Source organism: Rutidosis leptorrhynchoides, chromosome 6, assembly GCF_046630445.1.
Source record: "Rutidosis leptorrhynchoides isolate AG116_Rl617_1_P2 chromosome 6, CSIRO_AGI_Rlap_v1, whole genome shotgun sequence".
NCBI lineage: Eukaryota > Viridiplantae > Streptophyta > Magnoliopsida > Asterales > Asteraceae > Rutidosis > Rutidosis leptorrhynchoides.
In genome coordinates this window covers 24,449,124-24,463,899 of record NC_092338.1, presented here as the reverse complement: position 1 = coordinate 24,463,899, position 14,776 = coordinate 24,449,124, and the positions used below count along the sequence as shown (strand labels likewise).

The following is a 14,776-nucleotide window of genomic DNA, read 5'->3' as shown; positions in this document are numbered from 1 at the left end:
TTTTAAAAGATAAGTCTCCTAAGTTGTAGGCTCTATGATTCAAGTTATCCAATCCAATATTTTAAATGATTCTACTAGCAACATGCAATCATACATCCTACATCCTGTTAACGAATATTAGACGTAGACAATATCTTATGTAATATCTAGCATTAAATGTAAGTATATCTATCCATATCTCATATTGAATGTAGGATCCCTAAAATCAAGGGATATGAGATCAGATCATGTACTATATATGGCCTCTTTGATCAATAAGAATTATGGGTGAATTATAACATTCTAACATGGTATCAGAGGGTTTGATCCAAAACCTAGTCGCCCGAATGTGTGCCGCTTCTGCTCTACCACCCATCAAATCTTCCTAACCCCATCTTGGCCGAACATCTACTTTGGTCATCTATCTATCTTTTTCAATTTCTTGTTTCTTGCAAAACCCAAAAACCACAGCAAATCACTAACCTCGCGGTTGAAATATACACCGCTTCTTCAAACAAATACGGTTGAAATATACACCGTTGCAAATCTTCCTATCCACCATCAATACCGAACCTCTTCGGTCTTCTATCTATATTTTCTTTTGCATTTCAATTTCATGCAATCAAAAAAAAAAAAAAACCCCCAAATCACGGTTGAAATATACACCGTCAAATTACCAGCGGAGCAGCAACATCACGGTTGAAATATACACCGTTTTAGCTCCCGTCTTTATCCTTTTCTTTTGTTTTTCCATTTCTTGCAAAAAAACATCCACCTCACGGTTGAAATATACACCGCTGCTACTTCAAACTCTCCTTCCTCTTTCTTCTTTTCTTCTTCACCCAAATAGACTTCTTCCTCTTTCTGCTATCATGGTTCTGTTTGGTTCAGGAAAATTATCTGCCTTCCACAGCTACTGTATTCTAGTTATTTTCGGTACAATATTATTTTAATTTGTGAATTTGGGAAGATGCTGAGATTTTAGATGAAAGAATATGAGTGATGTTAAGAAACATGGTAACATTTATGGCATGTCACCTTAATTTGTAAAAGTTATATTATCTTTTGTGAGCGTGGACCTCACCATTACCAACTCCATTCAATCTCTAAATTCCTTTCTACCGACACTCACCTTTTATCTACATACCATCTCTTTATCTTTATTCTTATATCTATTTTTTACGGACTCTTCTCCAACCTTATTATCATTTTTTTTTCATCATTCGTGAATCTAGTGAAACTTTTTACATTCATAATCGGCGTTAGGATGAGCCGCCTAACTAGACTAGGTTTCAAACCTCGAAAAAAATTAATAATAAGAATAATAATCTCTTCCGATAAAGACTGGTTATCGTCGACAAAGTTCAATGCCCAAGTCCTGCTCAATCCTTAGGCAAAGCAAGCCACGACGTAAAAAAAAAAAAAAACGTTACGGAAAAGGAAACGCAGTCAAGCAATACGCAACCACATCAACGAATATCAGTCTGCTCGGAAAGAAGAATGTTATTTAGTTTTTAGCGTTTTAATCCAGTTTGACCGTTCATTCCTCTCTCGCTCAAACTGCGGGGGGATGTTAACGGATATTAGACGTAGACAATATCTTATGTAATATCTAGCATTAAATGTAGGCATATCTATCCATATCTCATATTAAATGTAGGATCCCTAAAATCAAGGGATATGAGATCAGATCATGTACTATATATTTGGCTTCTTTGATCAATAAGAATTATGGGTGAATTATAACATTCTAACACATCCTACATTTTATTAAGCCAGATCTTTTAATACTTTGTTTATTAAACCCGAAAACGCGTTTGTGTGTGAAAAATGATCGGGTGGGTGGGTTATTCACTCGTCAGTGATTCCAAATACTCGTTTTAAAAAAAATTGTTTATCATCAACACACGTACAACACTGATTACACATAATTATTCGATCATTCTCACAAGTTAAGAAGAATTGGCCGCTATCATCATTTGCCTGATCTTAAAACAATTTCTTGCTAACTATATCGGAAACTATTTTCGCTTCCATGTTGATTGTGATATCAATCACTCAAGAAACCTAATGCTAAGCAATATAGTAATTCAAATTTTAAAATTGAATAAGGAAATCTGTCTTTAAATAAATAATGTTAATGTAACCAATGAGCTTTGGACTTAACAGTATTGAAGAGCCCCTCAAACCTTGAAATCATGTGTTCGAGTTTTGTTTATGACATTATTCGTGTAAAATATGTGGGTTGCTTGGGTTTGTCTTTCTAAAAATAATAATGTTAATGTATCATTTATATTTGAAAGTCAGGAAAAAACATTACCCTTATAAAATTATTGAATTATAAATAAAAATTAAGATTTATTTTGTGCGATAATAAATAGTCGATTAAAGATAAGATCCAACGATTCTTTAGTTGACCTACAGATTGAATCGCTTTTAAGTTATCCTAACTAATAGAATGCGTCACAAACCTCCATATCATTTTAAAGTTTATATATCTATATACGGTATATCTTCTTTTGAATTTTGATACTTTAGCTAAAAGAATAAAAATAAATAAAAATAATATTTAATCCCCTGTTTTTATTCCTGCTCTAGTCACTCAATAAATAGTTCACCGCCAAAAAATAAAACACCCTTCAAACTACTGACTCATGAATCAGATTAACATAATTTTGTTCTTGTTATTGTTGTAAATTTAGTGTAATTTTGGGTTTTAATCTACACTTGTAAATGGGTTTGGAGGTACGGAGTGTACACCCATTAAGTGATAGATTACCCGAACCCAAAAGTGGTTTTCCATTATTTACTATCATGACTTGGTCTACCTGAAATTTGACTAAGTGTTTTCAGTACTAAGTTTTCTTAGTAAGCTGAAATTTGGCTAAGTGTTTTGTGCTGGTTGTTCTGCATTGCTGGTCCTTGTGCTGGTTGTTCTGCATTGCTGGTCCTTGTGCTGGTTGTTCTGCATTGCTGGTCCCTGTGCTGGTTGTTCTGCGCAGCTGGTCCCTGTGCTGGTTGTTTTGCGCAGCTGGTCCCTGTGCTGGTTGTTCTGCGCAGCTAGTCCCTGTGCTGGTTGTTCTGCGCAGCTGGTCCTGTTTGCTGGTTCCTCTGCGCTGCTGGTCCTGTATGCTGACTTTTGCGCTGCTGGTCCTGTATGCTGACTTTTGCGCTGCTGGTCCTGTTTGCTGATTTTTGCGCTGCTGGTCCTTTTGCAGTGCTGGTTCTTAAGAGACAACAGTAAGAAAACACTTAACACAATTTTGAGTGATTACGAAAGAATTATTCTTGCACCCACTTTTGCTTTAGTAGTTGAAGGAATAATACTTGTTTATTATAAAGTGATCACTCATGCTTTGATAGTTGTAAAATATAATATTTGTTTATTGTAAAAGTAACAACTTTTACTTTAATGATGGAAGTGATAATATTTGTTTATAGAAATATTCTTCCTGTAACCACTTTTGAATATTATAGAAGATACTTTTATTAATCAATCGGCCAATTGATTTTAATAAAAGACTCTTTCATGATTAAGGGTGTATATAAATATATTAACCAATATGCATGAGGAGAGACACAAGTTACGAACACCAAAATATTCTTCTGCAAAAAGGAATTCTTGTTTCTGCCAAAACAAGAATTTAATCTCTGTCTTATCCCAAAGTGATATTCGTGTAACCCAGGCTATAAGGGTCGAATAATTACTTTCGGAAAGTGATACCACGATTCAGTGATTTATCCGGCTATCGATTATTTTACCCTACACGAAAGAATTTAATAAAACCTCCAACAATCGAAAGTAATTATATGTTATAATCGATGGCGGCTACGATGAAACACATGACGGCGAATTTCTCCAAACTTGATAAGTTTGAGGGAATTGATTTTAGGAGATGGCAAAAGAAGATGCACTTCTTTCTGAGCAGCATGAGTGTGGTGTACGTACTCAGCACACCAATTCCTGAAGATCATGGTGATGATGCCACTATTGAACAAATTCGGAAAAGGTGCAAGTGGGAGAACGATGACTACATCGCTAGAGGTTTAATCCTCAATGGTATGGCTGATTCCTTTTTTGATATTTACCTAAATGTTGAATCTTCTAAAGAACTATGGGACTGTTTAGAAACCAAGTATATGTCTGAGGATGCTTCTAGTAAAAAGTTCCTTGTGAGTAATTTTAATAATTACAAGATGGTCGATTCTAGACCGGTCTTGGAACAATACAATGAGCTCATTCGTATACTTGGTCAATTCACACAACATAAGATGAACATGGATGAGTCTATTCAAGTCTCAAGCATAATTGATAAACTACCTCCATCTTGGAAAGAATTTAAACATTCTTTGAAACATAAGAAGGAGGAGTTAACTCTTGTTGAGTTGGGTAGTCATCTGCGTATTGAGGAATCCCTCAGGTTGCAGGATAATGACAAGCCAAAGAGCAACGAAGTTGCTGGTACGTCTGTTGTCAATATGGTGGAACATAAAAAGTTCACTAGTAATAATGACAAAAAGGGCAAACGTAAACATCAAGGTTATAACAAGGCTAATCCGAACAAGAAGTCTAAATTGACTTGTTGGAAGTGTGGTAAAACTGGACACATGAAAAGGGATTGCAAGGTTATTTTTGGTAATAATAATGCCAAAGGATCTAGCACAAGCGGTTCGGGAAATGGTTTAAACAACCACAACTCGAAAGGTCAGAATATATTTAATAATTCAAATGAGAATTATTATGTTTCATGTATATCTGAGGCTTATTTTGTGCAGGATGATGATGTCGCGTGGTGGGTTGACTCGGGAGCCACCACCCATGTATGCAAGGATAGATTTTGGTTCAAGACTTACGAGTCCGTGACTGATGGATCAATTCTTCATATGGGAAATGAGTCAACAGCCTCTGTTCATGGACGTGGAAGTGTGAATTTGTGTTTTAGTTCTGGAAAAACTATTTGTTTGTTTGATGTTTTGCATGTACCACAAATAAGAAAAAATTTGGTTTCCAGTAGTGTGTTAAATTGTTGTGGTTATAAACAAGTGATTGAATCTGATAAGTTTGTTTTGTCAAAACATGGTATGTTTGTTGGTTTTGGTTATTTATGCAATAGAATGTTTAGACTTAACATTAATCACTTGGATGTTAATTTTGCTTTTATATCTACTTCTAGCATAAATAATTCTACACTTTGGCATGCTAGACTAGGACATATACACTTTAAAAGAATGCAAGATATGTCTAAAGATGGATTAATACCGGCTTTTGACATGAACAATGAAAAGTGTAAAACGTGTATGTTAACAAAGATCACTAAGAAACCATTTCAAAATGTACATCGTGATACTGAAATTTTGGAATTAATACATAGTGATTTATGTGATTTGCATGCTACTCCTACTTTAGAGAACAAGAAATATTTTGTGACTTTTATTGATGATGCTTCTAGATTTTGCTATGTTTATTTGTTACATACTAAGGATGAAGCATTAGATAAATTTAAAATATTTAAAACTGAAGTAGAATTACAACAAAAGGCTTTGATTAAAAGACTTAGAACAGATAGGGGAGGTGAATACATTGACCAATCGTATTTCCAATCCGTTGGTATTATCCATGAGACCACAGCTCCTTATACTCCACAACAAAATGGTATATCTGAAAGGAAGAATAGGGTCCTTAAGGAAATGGTTAATTCCATGTTATCCTATTCGGGTTTAAGTGAAGGATTTTGGGGGGAAGCTATGTTAACAGCTTGTTATTTGCTTAATAGAGTTCCTAACAAAAGAAACAAGATTACACCTTATGAACTTTGGAATAAAAGGAAACCTAACTTGAATTATCTTCGGGTATGGGGTTGTAGGGCGGTTGTAAGACTACCTGATCCCAAGAAGAAAATTTTAGGTGAAAGAGGTATAGATTGCATATTTGTTGGATATGTTGAACATTCCAAGGCATATAGGTTCTATGTAATAGAGCCTAATGAGTTTGTCTCAATCAATTCTGTGATTGATTCAAGGGATGCAATCTTTGATGAAAATCGATTTTCATCTATACCTAGACCAAAGGATATGATTCCAAGTAACAATGGAATCAATAAGGATTGTAATGATGAAGTCTCTGAAAAGGCTGTTGATCAGTCACTTGAGCTTCGGAAAAGCAAAAGAAAAAGGAAACCTAAATCATTTGGACCAGATTTTCAACTATACTTAGTTGAAGGTTCTAGGGATGATGTGTCTACCCAATATTCGTATTGTTTCAATGTTGATGATGATCCTAAAACATATGATGAAGCAATGAGGTCTCAGGATGTTGCATTCTGGAAAGAGGCAATTAATGATGAGATGGATTCTATCATGGGCAATAACACTTGGGTGTTAGCTGATCTACCTCCTGGTTGCAAACCTTTGGGTTGCAAATGGATCTTCAAAAAGAAGATGAAGGTGGATGGAACTATTGAAAAATTCAAGGCAAGGTTAGTCATTCAAGGCTTTAGACAAAAGTCTGGAATTGACTATTTTGATACTTATGCTCCCGTGGCACGTATCACTACCATTAGACTGCTGATTGCTTTGGCTACGATTCACAATCTAGTTATTCACCAGATGGATGTGAAGACAGCATTCTTGAATGGTGAATTGGATGAGGAGGTTTATATGAACCAACCTCAGGGCTTTGTCATGCCAGGAAATGAAGGCAAGGTGTGCAAACTTGTGAAATCCTTATATGGTTTGAAACAAGCACCTAAGCAATGGCATCAAAAGTTTGATGAAGTGATTTTATCTAGTGGTTTTAAATTAAACCAAGCAGATAAATGTGTATATAGTAAATTTGATGATTCTGGTAAAGGAGTTATAATTTGTCTATATGTTGATGACATGTTAATCTTTGGGACTGACCAAAGTCAGGTTGATTTAACAAAAGAATTTTTGTCATCAAAATTCTCCATGAAAGATATGGGGGAGGCTGACGTTATCCTTGGCATTAGGATCAAACGTGAAAGCAAAGGAATTTTGATTTGTCAATCTCATTATATTGAGAAGGTGTTGAAAAAGTTCAATTGCTTTGAATGTAATCCTGTGAGTACCCCTGTTGATCCAAGTGAGAAGCTTATGCCTAATCAAGGTGAAGCTGTATCACAACTTGAGTATTCTCAGGTGATTGGCTGTTTGATGTACGCCATGACTTGTACAAGGCCGGATATTGCTTTTGCTGTGGGAAAACTGAGTAGATATACTAGTAATCCTAGTACTCATCACTGGCAAGCAATTAGGCGGGTACTGAAGTACTTGAAGAAAACTATGGACTATAGTTTATCTTATAATGGATTTCCTTCGGTAATAGAAGGATATTCTGATGCGAGTTGGATAACCAATATTGAAGATCATTCTTCAATGAGTGGTTGGGTGTTCTTGCTTGGGGGAGGTGCTATTTCATGGGCTTCTAAGAAGCAGACATGTATTACCAACTCAACGATGGAATCTGAGTTTGTTGCTTTAGCTGCTGCTGGTAAAGAAGCAGAATGGCTTAGAAACTTGATCCATGAGATACCATTATGGCCTAAACCTATAGCACCCATGTCTATCCATTGTGATAGTGCTGCGACATTGGCAAAGGCTTATAGCCAGATGTACAATGGAAAGTCTAGACACTTAGGTGTCAGACATAGCATGATTCGTGAACTCATCATGAATGGGGTGATTTCTATAGTGTTCGTGAGGTCACAACAGAATTTAACTGATCACTTGACGAAGGGATTGGCAAGAGACTTGGTGAACAAGTCTGCTGTGGGGATGGGTTTAAAGTCCACATAAATTTCTAATTATAAGATACCCAATTCCCTTCTGATGAAAATTAGAAGTTGAATTCAATGTGGAAGGCTTATACTTAGAAATTTGGAGTACAAAATTTTGTATCATCCCAAGGTAAGGTATGTACTCGGACCTGTTGAAGGTGAGGATGAAGTTTAGCTTCTTAATGGTTTATTTGAAAAAGTGCAATAGCAGGTGCATGACTGAAATGAACTACCTATGTGAATGTGAAGTTTTGCCGCTTCAACAAAGCTTGGACTTTTGCTTTAGATACATTCATGAATGGATATGGACACATGGCTTGTAAAGTGTCAGGATAGCTTTAGAGTATTTGAAAACTTATGTGTATGTTATTTTCAGTTATTCAAATGGGTTGAAGGGTTCAATTCTTAGAACACCCCGATTCTCGAATATTTGGAATGTGTAATGTACTAAGGTGAAAATTCAATCTTCAAGATATTTTCATTTATGCATGAGTTTTGTTTTAATTTGTTTAATTCTCATGAAACGAATTGCACTAAATTGGGGAGGATTGTTGTAAATTTAGTGTAATTTTGGGTTTTAATCTACACTTGTAAATGGGTTTGGAGGTACGGAGTGTACACCCATTAAGTGATAGATTACCCGAACCCAAAAGTGGTTTTCCATTATTTACTATCATGACTTGGTCTACCTGAAATTTGACTAAGTGTTTTCAGTACTAAGTTTTCTTAGTAAGCTGAAATTTGGCTAAGTGTTTTGTGCTGGTTGTTCTGCATTGCTGGTCCTTGTGCTGGTTGTTCTGCATTGCTGGTCCTTGTGCTGGTTGTTCTGCATTGCTGGTCCCTGTGCTGGTTGTTCTGCGCAGCTGGTCCCTGTGCTGGTTGTTTTGCGCAGCTGGTCCCTGTGCTGGTTGTTCTGCGCAGCTAGTCCCTGTGCTGGTTGTTCTGCGCAGCTGGTCCTGTTTGCTGGTTCCTCTGCGCTGCTGGTCCTGTATGCTGACTTTTGCGCTGCTGGTCCTGTATGCTGACTTTTGCGCTGCTGGTCCTGTTTGCTGATTTTTGCGCTGCTGGTCCTTTTGCAGTGCTGGTTCTTAAGAGACAACAGTAAGAAAACACTTAACACAATTTTGAGTGATTACGAAAGAATTATTCTTGCACCCACTTTTGCTTTAGTAGTTGAAGGAATAATACTTGTTTATTATAAAGTGATCACTCATGCTTTGATAGTTGTAAAATATAATATTTGTTTATTGTAAAAGTAACAACTTTTACTTTAATGATGGAAGTGATAATATTTGTTTATAGAAATATTCTTCCTGTAACCACTTTTGAATATTATAGAAGATACTTTTATTAATCAATCGGCCAATTGATTTTAATAAAAGACTCTTTCATGATTAAGGGTGTATATAAATATATTAACCAATATGCATGAGGAGAGACACAAGTTACGAACACCAAAATATTCTTCTGCAAAAAGGAATTCTTGTTTCTGCCAAAACAAGAATTTAATCTCTGTCTTATCCCAAAGTGATATTCGTGTAACCCAGGCTATAAGGGTCGAATAATTACTTTCGGAAAGTGATACCACGATTCAGTGATTTATCCGGCTATCGATTATTTTACCCTACACAAAAGAATTTAATAAAACCTCCAACAGTTATTTACTTCATGTTTGATGATATCAAAATTAGAATCTACAAGCAGAAATGATTTCCCAGATGGATTTACATTTGGAACTGCTTCTTCTGCTTACCAGGTTTTCTATCTATCTATATTTTATTTTATATTTTATTTTTTTCATCATTTTTTAGATATTTAATCAATAATCAAAACATGTATATGTGTATGAAAGAGATGATGAAGTTGGGTTATTTTTCAATGGCAGTTTGAAGGTGCGGTTGATGAAGGAAATAAAGGAGATAGTATATGGGATACCTTCTCAAGGCTGCCTGGTGATTAAAGTGCATATTTAATTCATTTATCTGTTTTAATTTTTTGGAAATAGAAGTACAGTTAATATTGATTTTATATGAATCAATTTGATGATGATGATGATAAAACAGGAAGGATATTTGATTTTAGCAATGCTGATGAAACAGTTGATCAATATCATAGATTTAAGGTTTTTTTTTTTTTTGTGAATACTTGAGTTCTACTCTATTCAAGATTCATATTCTTTTCTTTATCATGTGTTAATGATTTAATTATTGGTAATTGAATTGTTTTTAATTGTTTTTTAAATTTAATTTATTAGGATGATATTGAATTGATGAAGAATCTGGGAATGGATGCTTATAGATTCTCAATATCATGGTCAAGAATATTTCCAAGTAAAGTTATCTTATTACACATCTTAATCAATTAATTATTGTGTTCTATATTTGTTTGAAAGTAGCAAATGAACTAAAATGTAAGTTGATGTTAACAGATGGAACTGGCGTACCGAATCCAAAAGGGATCGAGTACTACAACAACCTCATTGATTCTTTACTAGAAAAAGGTCATTTTCTTTGTATTTAATAAACCATTCCAAGGTAGCCCAGTGGTTGGTCCCTTGACATCTTAAGAGGTCCCTGGGAACGGTTGGAACCAGCCATGAAGTATTCCTGTTGGCCTGTGTACACTAGAGTATGGGGTCGGATTACCCGACCTTCCCGGGTAACCCGAACAGGGAAAAACCTTACAACTCTGTTTATTTAAAAGTAGGGTCACCTGGTTGCTGAACAGTGAAAACTTTATCCGTTTGATAACGATAAGATGTAATATGTACAAATACCATATGGAAAAATAGTATATGATCATGCGAATGTGTTTTTACCAGGAATTCAGCCTTATGCAACTTTGTATCATTGGGATCTTCCGCAAATGCTTGAAGATATATACGAAGGATGGTTGGATACTCGAATAATGTAAGTATTATGTCAAATAAATTACTGTGTATTATTTACCTTTGTGTAGGGTGAAATGTGAATACTGAAACAAGGCTTAAAGAATATATTTGTGTTTGTAGAGAAGACTTTAAGAATTATGCTTTCACGTGTTTTGAAGAATTTGGGGATAGAGTTAAACATTGGATCACATTTAACGAGCCTCATGGATTTGCGATACAAGGTTACGATTATGGTATTCAGGCTCCGGGGAGGTGCTCGTTTCTCTTTCATTTATTGTGTAAGAAGGGGAAATCATCCGATGAACCGTACATTGTAGCTCACAACATTTTGTTGACTCATGCTGCTGTTTATCATGGCTACCAAAATTATTTTAAGGTACTCCTCCCAATTATAACAAAAAAATTATAGGCCCGCCAGTTCAACAAGGTTTTAAAATGGTCTGTGTGCGCGTCTTTGATCTCTCTCTCTATGTGCAAGATGGTTGCATTTCATATCAAACGGCTCAACTGGTTAAAAGATCAAACTTAATGTGTAAACGGGTCAAGTGGTTAAAAGTTTTAAGATGCTTAAAATGTCCTAAATTGAAAAGTGTTGGCTATTGTTTTAACAGGTTAATTTAATATTTAATATTAATATTAAATATTAAATATTTAATAAAATGAGAAGGGGTAAAAAAGTGGTGGGTCAGCCCAATACGACCTGTTTTGATCTGATACCCTATGTGCCTACCCGCCCATTTGGCCACCTCTAGTCAAGAGTAACTCGTGAATTTTTAAATGATTTTGCATCCTCAAGGAAAAGCAAGGAGGTTTAATTGGAATCTCATTGGATATCAAATGGTATGAACCGTACTCCGACTCTGACGAAGATCAAGAAGCTGCAACTCGAGCAATGGATTTTGAACTTGGCTGGTAATACTTCAACCATAGTAGCTTCATTAAATAGTGATTATGAGGTTATGACCCGATAAGCTAAATGAGTCAATCTCACTATATTTTATATTATTTTATTTTTGACAAATTTAATCTGCACCAAAATTTACCTGTTTGACCCGTCACCCGACTAACTAACTGTGCCACCTCTAAAGTAACGTTGCGAAGGAATTGTAAGGTTGTTATGTGGGGGTAAAATCAAACTCACTGTGTAACGCAGATTAAAGTGAATCAGGTTTCTTGATCCTTTGTTGCTCGGAAACTATCCTCTTTCTATGCGAACGCAAGTCGGTGACCGACTACCTGAAATCACTCCTGATGTTTCAGAATTCATCGTTGGTTCGTTGGACTTCGTTGGCATCAACCATTACACGTCGTTGTATGCCAAAAATGACAGAACTGGAATTCGAAAATTCATACTGCGGGACGCCTCTACTGATTCCTCTGTTATTACATCAAGTAAGTAAAATAGCATTAACTGCTTACGTCTTATTTAGTATAAAGATAGTGGAATTTGAACTAATTAATGGTTGTTCTTGCTTAATGTAGCTTCTAGAAACGGACAATCGATTGGAGAAACAGTATGTCTGAATCTCGTTGAATTTTAGGATCTTTATTGGAGAAATTATACAGAAAAAACTAAAGATGAACTTTAATGTCACTTGCAGGCTGCTTCCAGTTGGTTACGCATCGTACCGTGGGGATTAAGAAAGTTAGCAGTATACATTAAAGAAAAATATGGGAACCCACCAGTGATCATCACTGAAAATGGTAAGTGATTCAAAGATTATTAACCTTAGAGGTAGAAAATGTGCGGGTCGGACATGTTGGGTAACGGGTCCCAAAATATTAATATCAAATTGAAATATATTTTTCCCACTGGTCCGGTTGGACTGTGTTAGGAATTGGCAGCGGAAGGAGCCAACTAACGATACCCTTGTTAGCAAAAGACTCGTGTCACCCGGATTACATGCACAAACAACAAACGAATAAGAAAAAAAACGATAAATTAACAATAAACGATGCAAGGATTTAACATGGTTATATTTCAACTCCAAACACGGAGAAGGGCTTAGTCCACGGGCGCAAACCAAAAACTAGAGATTTTCGCTAATAAATTCCGTGCACACGATACACAGGAGGTTGGGGTTACAATTTAGTTATAAATAGAGTTAAACATAATAAGGAAACTTCTAGAGCGACTTGCTGCCCAATCCACTGGTCGAGTTTCGCGAGCCCAGCCTCGCGTTTCGCGACCCACTTGACCATCCAGCTCTACAAATGCTCGATCTCTTATCTCGCGTTTAACCACTCTTGTTGCGAACTGGGCCCCGACCCTCACGATTCGCAAGGGTCTTCTTTCCCTTCGTTTTGTTTAAAGACTCTACATCTCAACAGATTGACCCGTAAGACTTATCGCCCTAAAACTTTACCATTTACGGAGTGTTAATTACTTAATGGGCAGATTTGGACAACTTTCTAACTGTTTGACACGTTCCGTTTAATAATCTTTTCCCCTTTCACATGCTAAAGACAGATGCAAGTCTGGAGACTCTGTTCATTTCTTTCTGTTTTAATTTTTCCGTAACACGGCAAAGATAAACGAGTCAAGATTACCACCCCCAACGTCTAAAAACTAAAAAATTTACATTGACCTCGGATAATGCAGGCATGGATGACCCAAACAAAGCTCATATAGATCTCGATGAGGCGCTGCAGGATGATAAGAGGATAAGTTTCCACACGGACTATCTGTCGAACCTATCAGCTGCTATCAGGTGCCCGTTATTATTTTACTAATCATTATAATAAATCAAATTATAAATATAAAATGTTTAGTAAATTAATAAACTTGAAAATCTATTAATCCAGGGAAGATGGGTGCGACGTGCGAGGCTACTTTGTGTGGTCTCTGCTTGACAACTGGGAATGGAACTATGGATATACGGTCCGATTTGGACTCTATTTTGTGGACTACAACAACAATTTGACAAGGATCCCAAAGTCTTCTGTTAATTGGTTCAAGGGTGTTTTGACATCTGGGGAGCATCAAGCTTATTAGCTAGAGTATAACAATTCCTCATGAACATGGTATAGACTGACAGACTGTAGCTTACAAAAGTGTACATGAAGCACAAAAGGATCCTCCCATGTCGTATATTTGTATCTAATTTGTAAAAGGCATTTGTATTTACTTGAAGATGGTAACAATCATTTTTTATTAAACCCAATATACGAACCGAATAAGTTAGTAAAAGCAAGCAAAGTTAGCATAAATCTTGCTTCAATCTTATCCAAATTCCAAGTTCTAATCCTAAGGTACAAATTTAATACAGTAGTATTAGTATTTGCACCTACATTAAAAGGGCACAAAAAGGCCTGTGATAATTCATGTTCGGTCTTTAAAACTGATGATCCAAGTTCATTTCTCATTCTATATTTCTAAGTGAAGGGAATAATGCGAACCTGTTTCCATTACAGTTGGTACAAACCTTAAAAAAAAAAATCAAATTAATATGCATAACAAGGAAAAGGATAAACAAACATTCCTGAGCTTTTGGATTTTCATTAAGAAGCCTAAAAGCATGAATTGATTGCTTTAATGCTAAAGGGGTAACCAATGTTTCACTAACATCACATGCTTCAGTCTCCACATATCCCATTCTTCCATTATACTGCATTCGAAGAAGACAGGTAAGTCCTGAAGAAAAAGAATCAAACTATAAACCTTTTATGAATACTAGTAGTATTAAAACCATACAACTAAATTGATCATCCAACAATGGATACCTATTCTTAAGTATATGCAGCGGATTAATCTAATTCTAGTTTTACATGATAATAATTAGTCCAAAATTCTCAAAACATCAACAATAATTTGGAAAACTTGGCTTACATTCACTCATTTGATATCTTTAACAACCACAAAATTTCATCAAGAAAACATTTTGAAGGATGAAACTAGCAATATATTTATAGATTCTGGGATTTCAAGTTATGGTAATGTTGGTAGGGACTGTATTGATGAAAATAGATCAGATAATTAAGAAGATAATTAAGACGGAACTGAAAAAATGATTCGAGGGAAAGTGAACCATTGATAGCTGCATTGGTCTGGGATTTTGAAATGTCATGTTTGACTTCTTAGTCTCAATCTTTTACTGATTTACAAGACTGC

The 14,776-nt window shown here is 35.6% G+C and overlaps 1 protein-coding gene across 4 annotated transcripts; it reads left to right on the top strand.

Moving 5' to 3' along the window:
* The first annotated feature begins 2,470 nt into the window (after positions 1 to 2,470).
* On the top strand, positions 2,471 to 13,888 carry LOC139852940 (putative beta-glucosidase 41). 4 transcript variants are annotated; one of them, XM_071842286.1, is made up of 14 exons: positions 2,471 to 2,486; positions 9,467 to 9,531; positions 9,661 to 9,727; positions 9,839 to 9,897; positions 10,030 to 10,105; positions 10,204 to 10,275; positions 10,597 to 10,684; positions 10,786 to 11,041; positions 11,462 to 11,577; positions 11,834 to 12,057; positions 12,148 to 12,179; positions 12,267 to 12,369; positions 13,268 to 13,376; positions 13,471 to 13,888. In XM_071842286.1, the coding sequence occupies exons 5-14, from the start codon at positions 10,045 to 10,047 to the stop codon at positions 13,658 to 13,660; spliced, it is 1,251 nt and encodes a 416-aa protein (XP_071698387.1). In that variant the 5' UTR covers positions 2,471 to 2,486; positions 9,467 to 9,531; positions 9,661 to 9,727; positions 9,839 to 9,897; positions 10,030 to 10,044; the 3' UTR covers positions 13,661 to 13,888. The 4 variants fall into 4 exon arrangements, with proteins under 4 accessions (XP_071698387.1, XP_071698386.1, XP_071698389.1 ...); XM_071842285.1 differs by lacking the exon at positions 2,471 to 2,486 and adding an exon at positions 2,531 to 2,668 and having other exon boundaries at positions 9,438 to 9,531; XM_071842288.1 differs by lacking the exon at positions 2,471 to 2,486 and having other exon boundaries at positions 9,450 to 9,531; positions 9,661 to 9,736.
* The last annotated feature ends 888 nt before the right edge of the window (positions 13,889 to 14,776 follow it).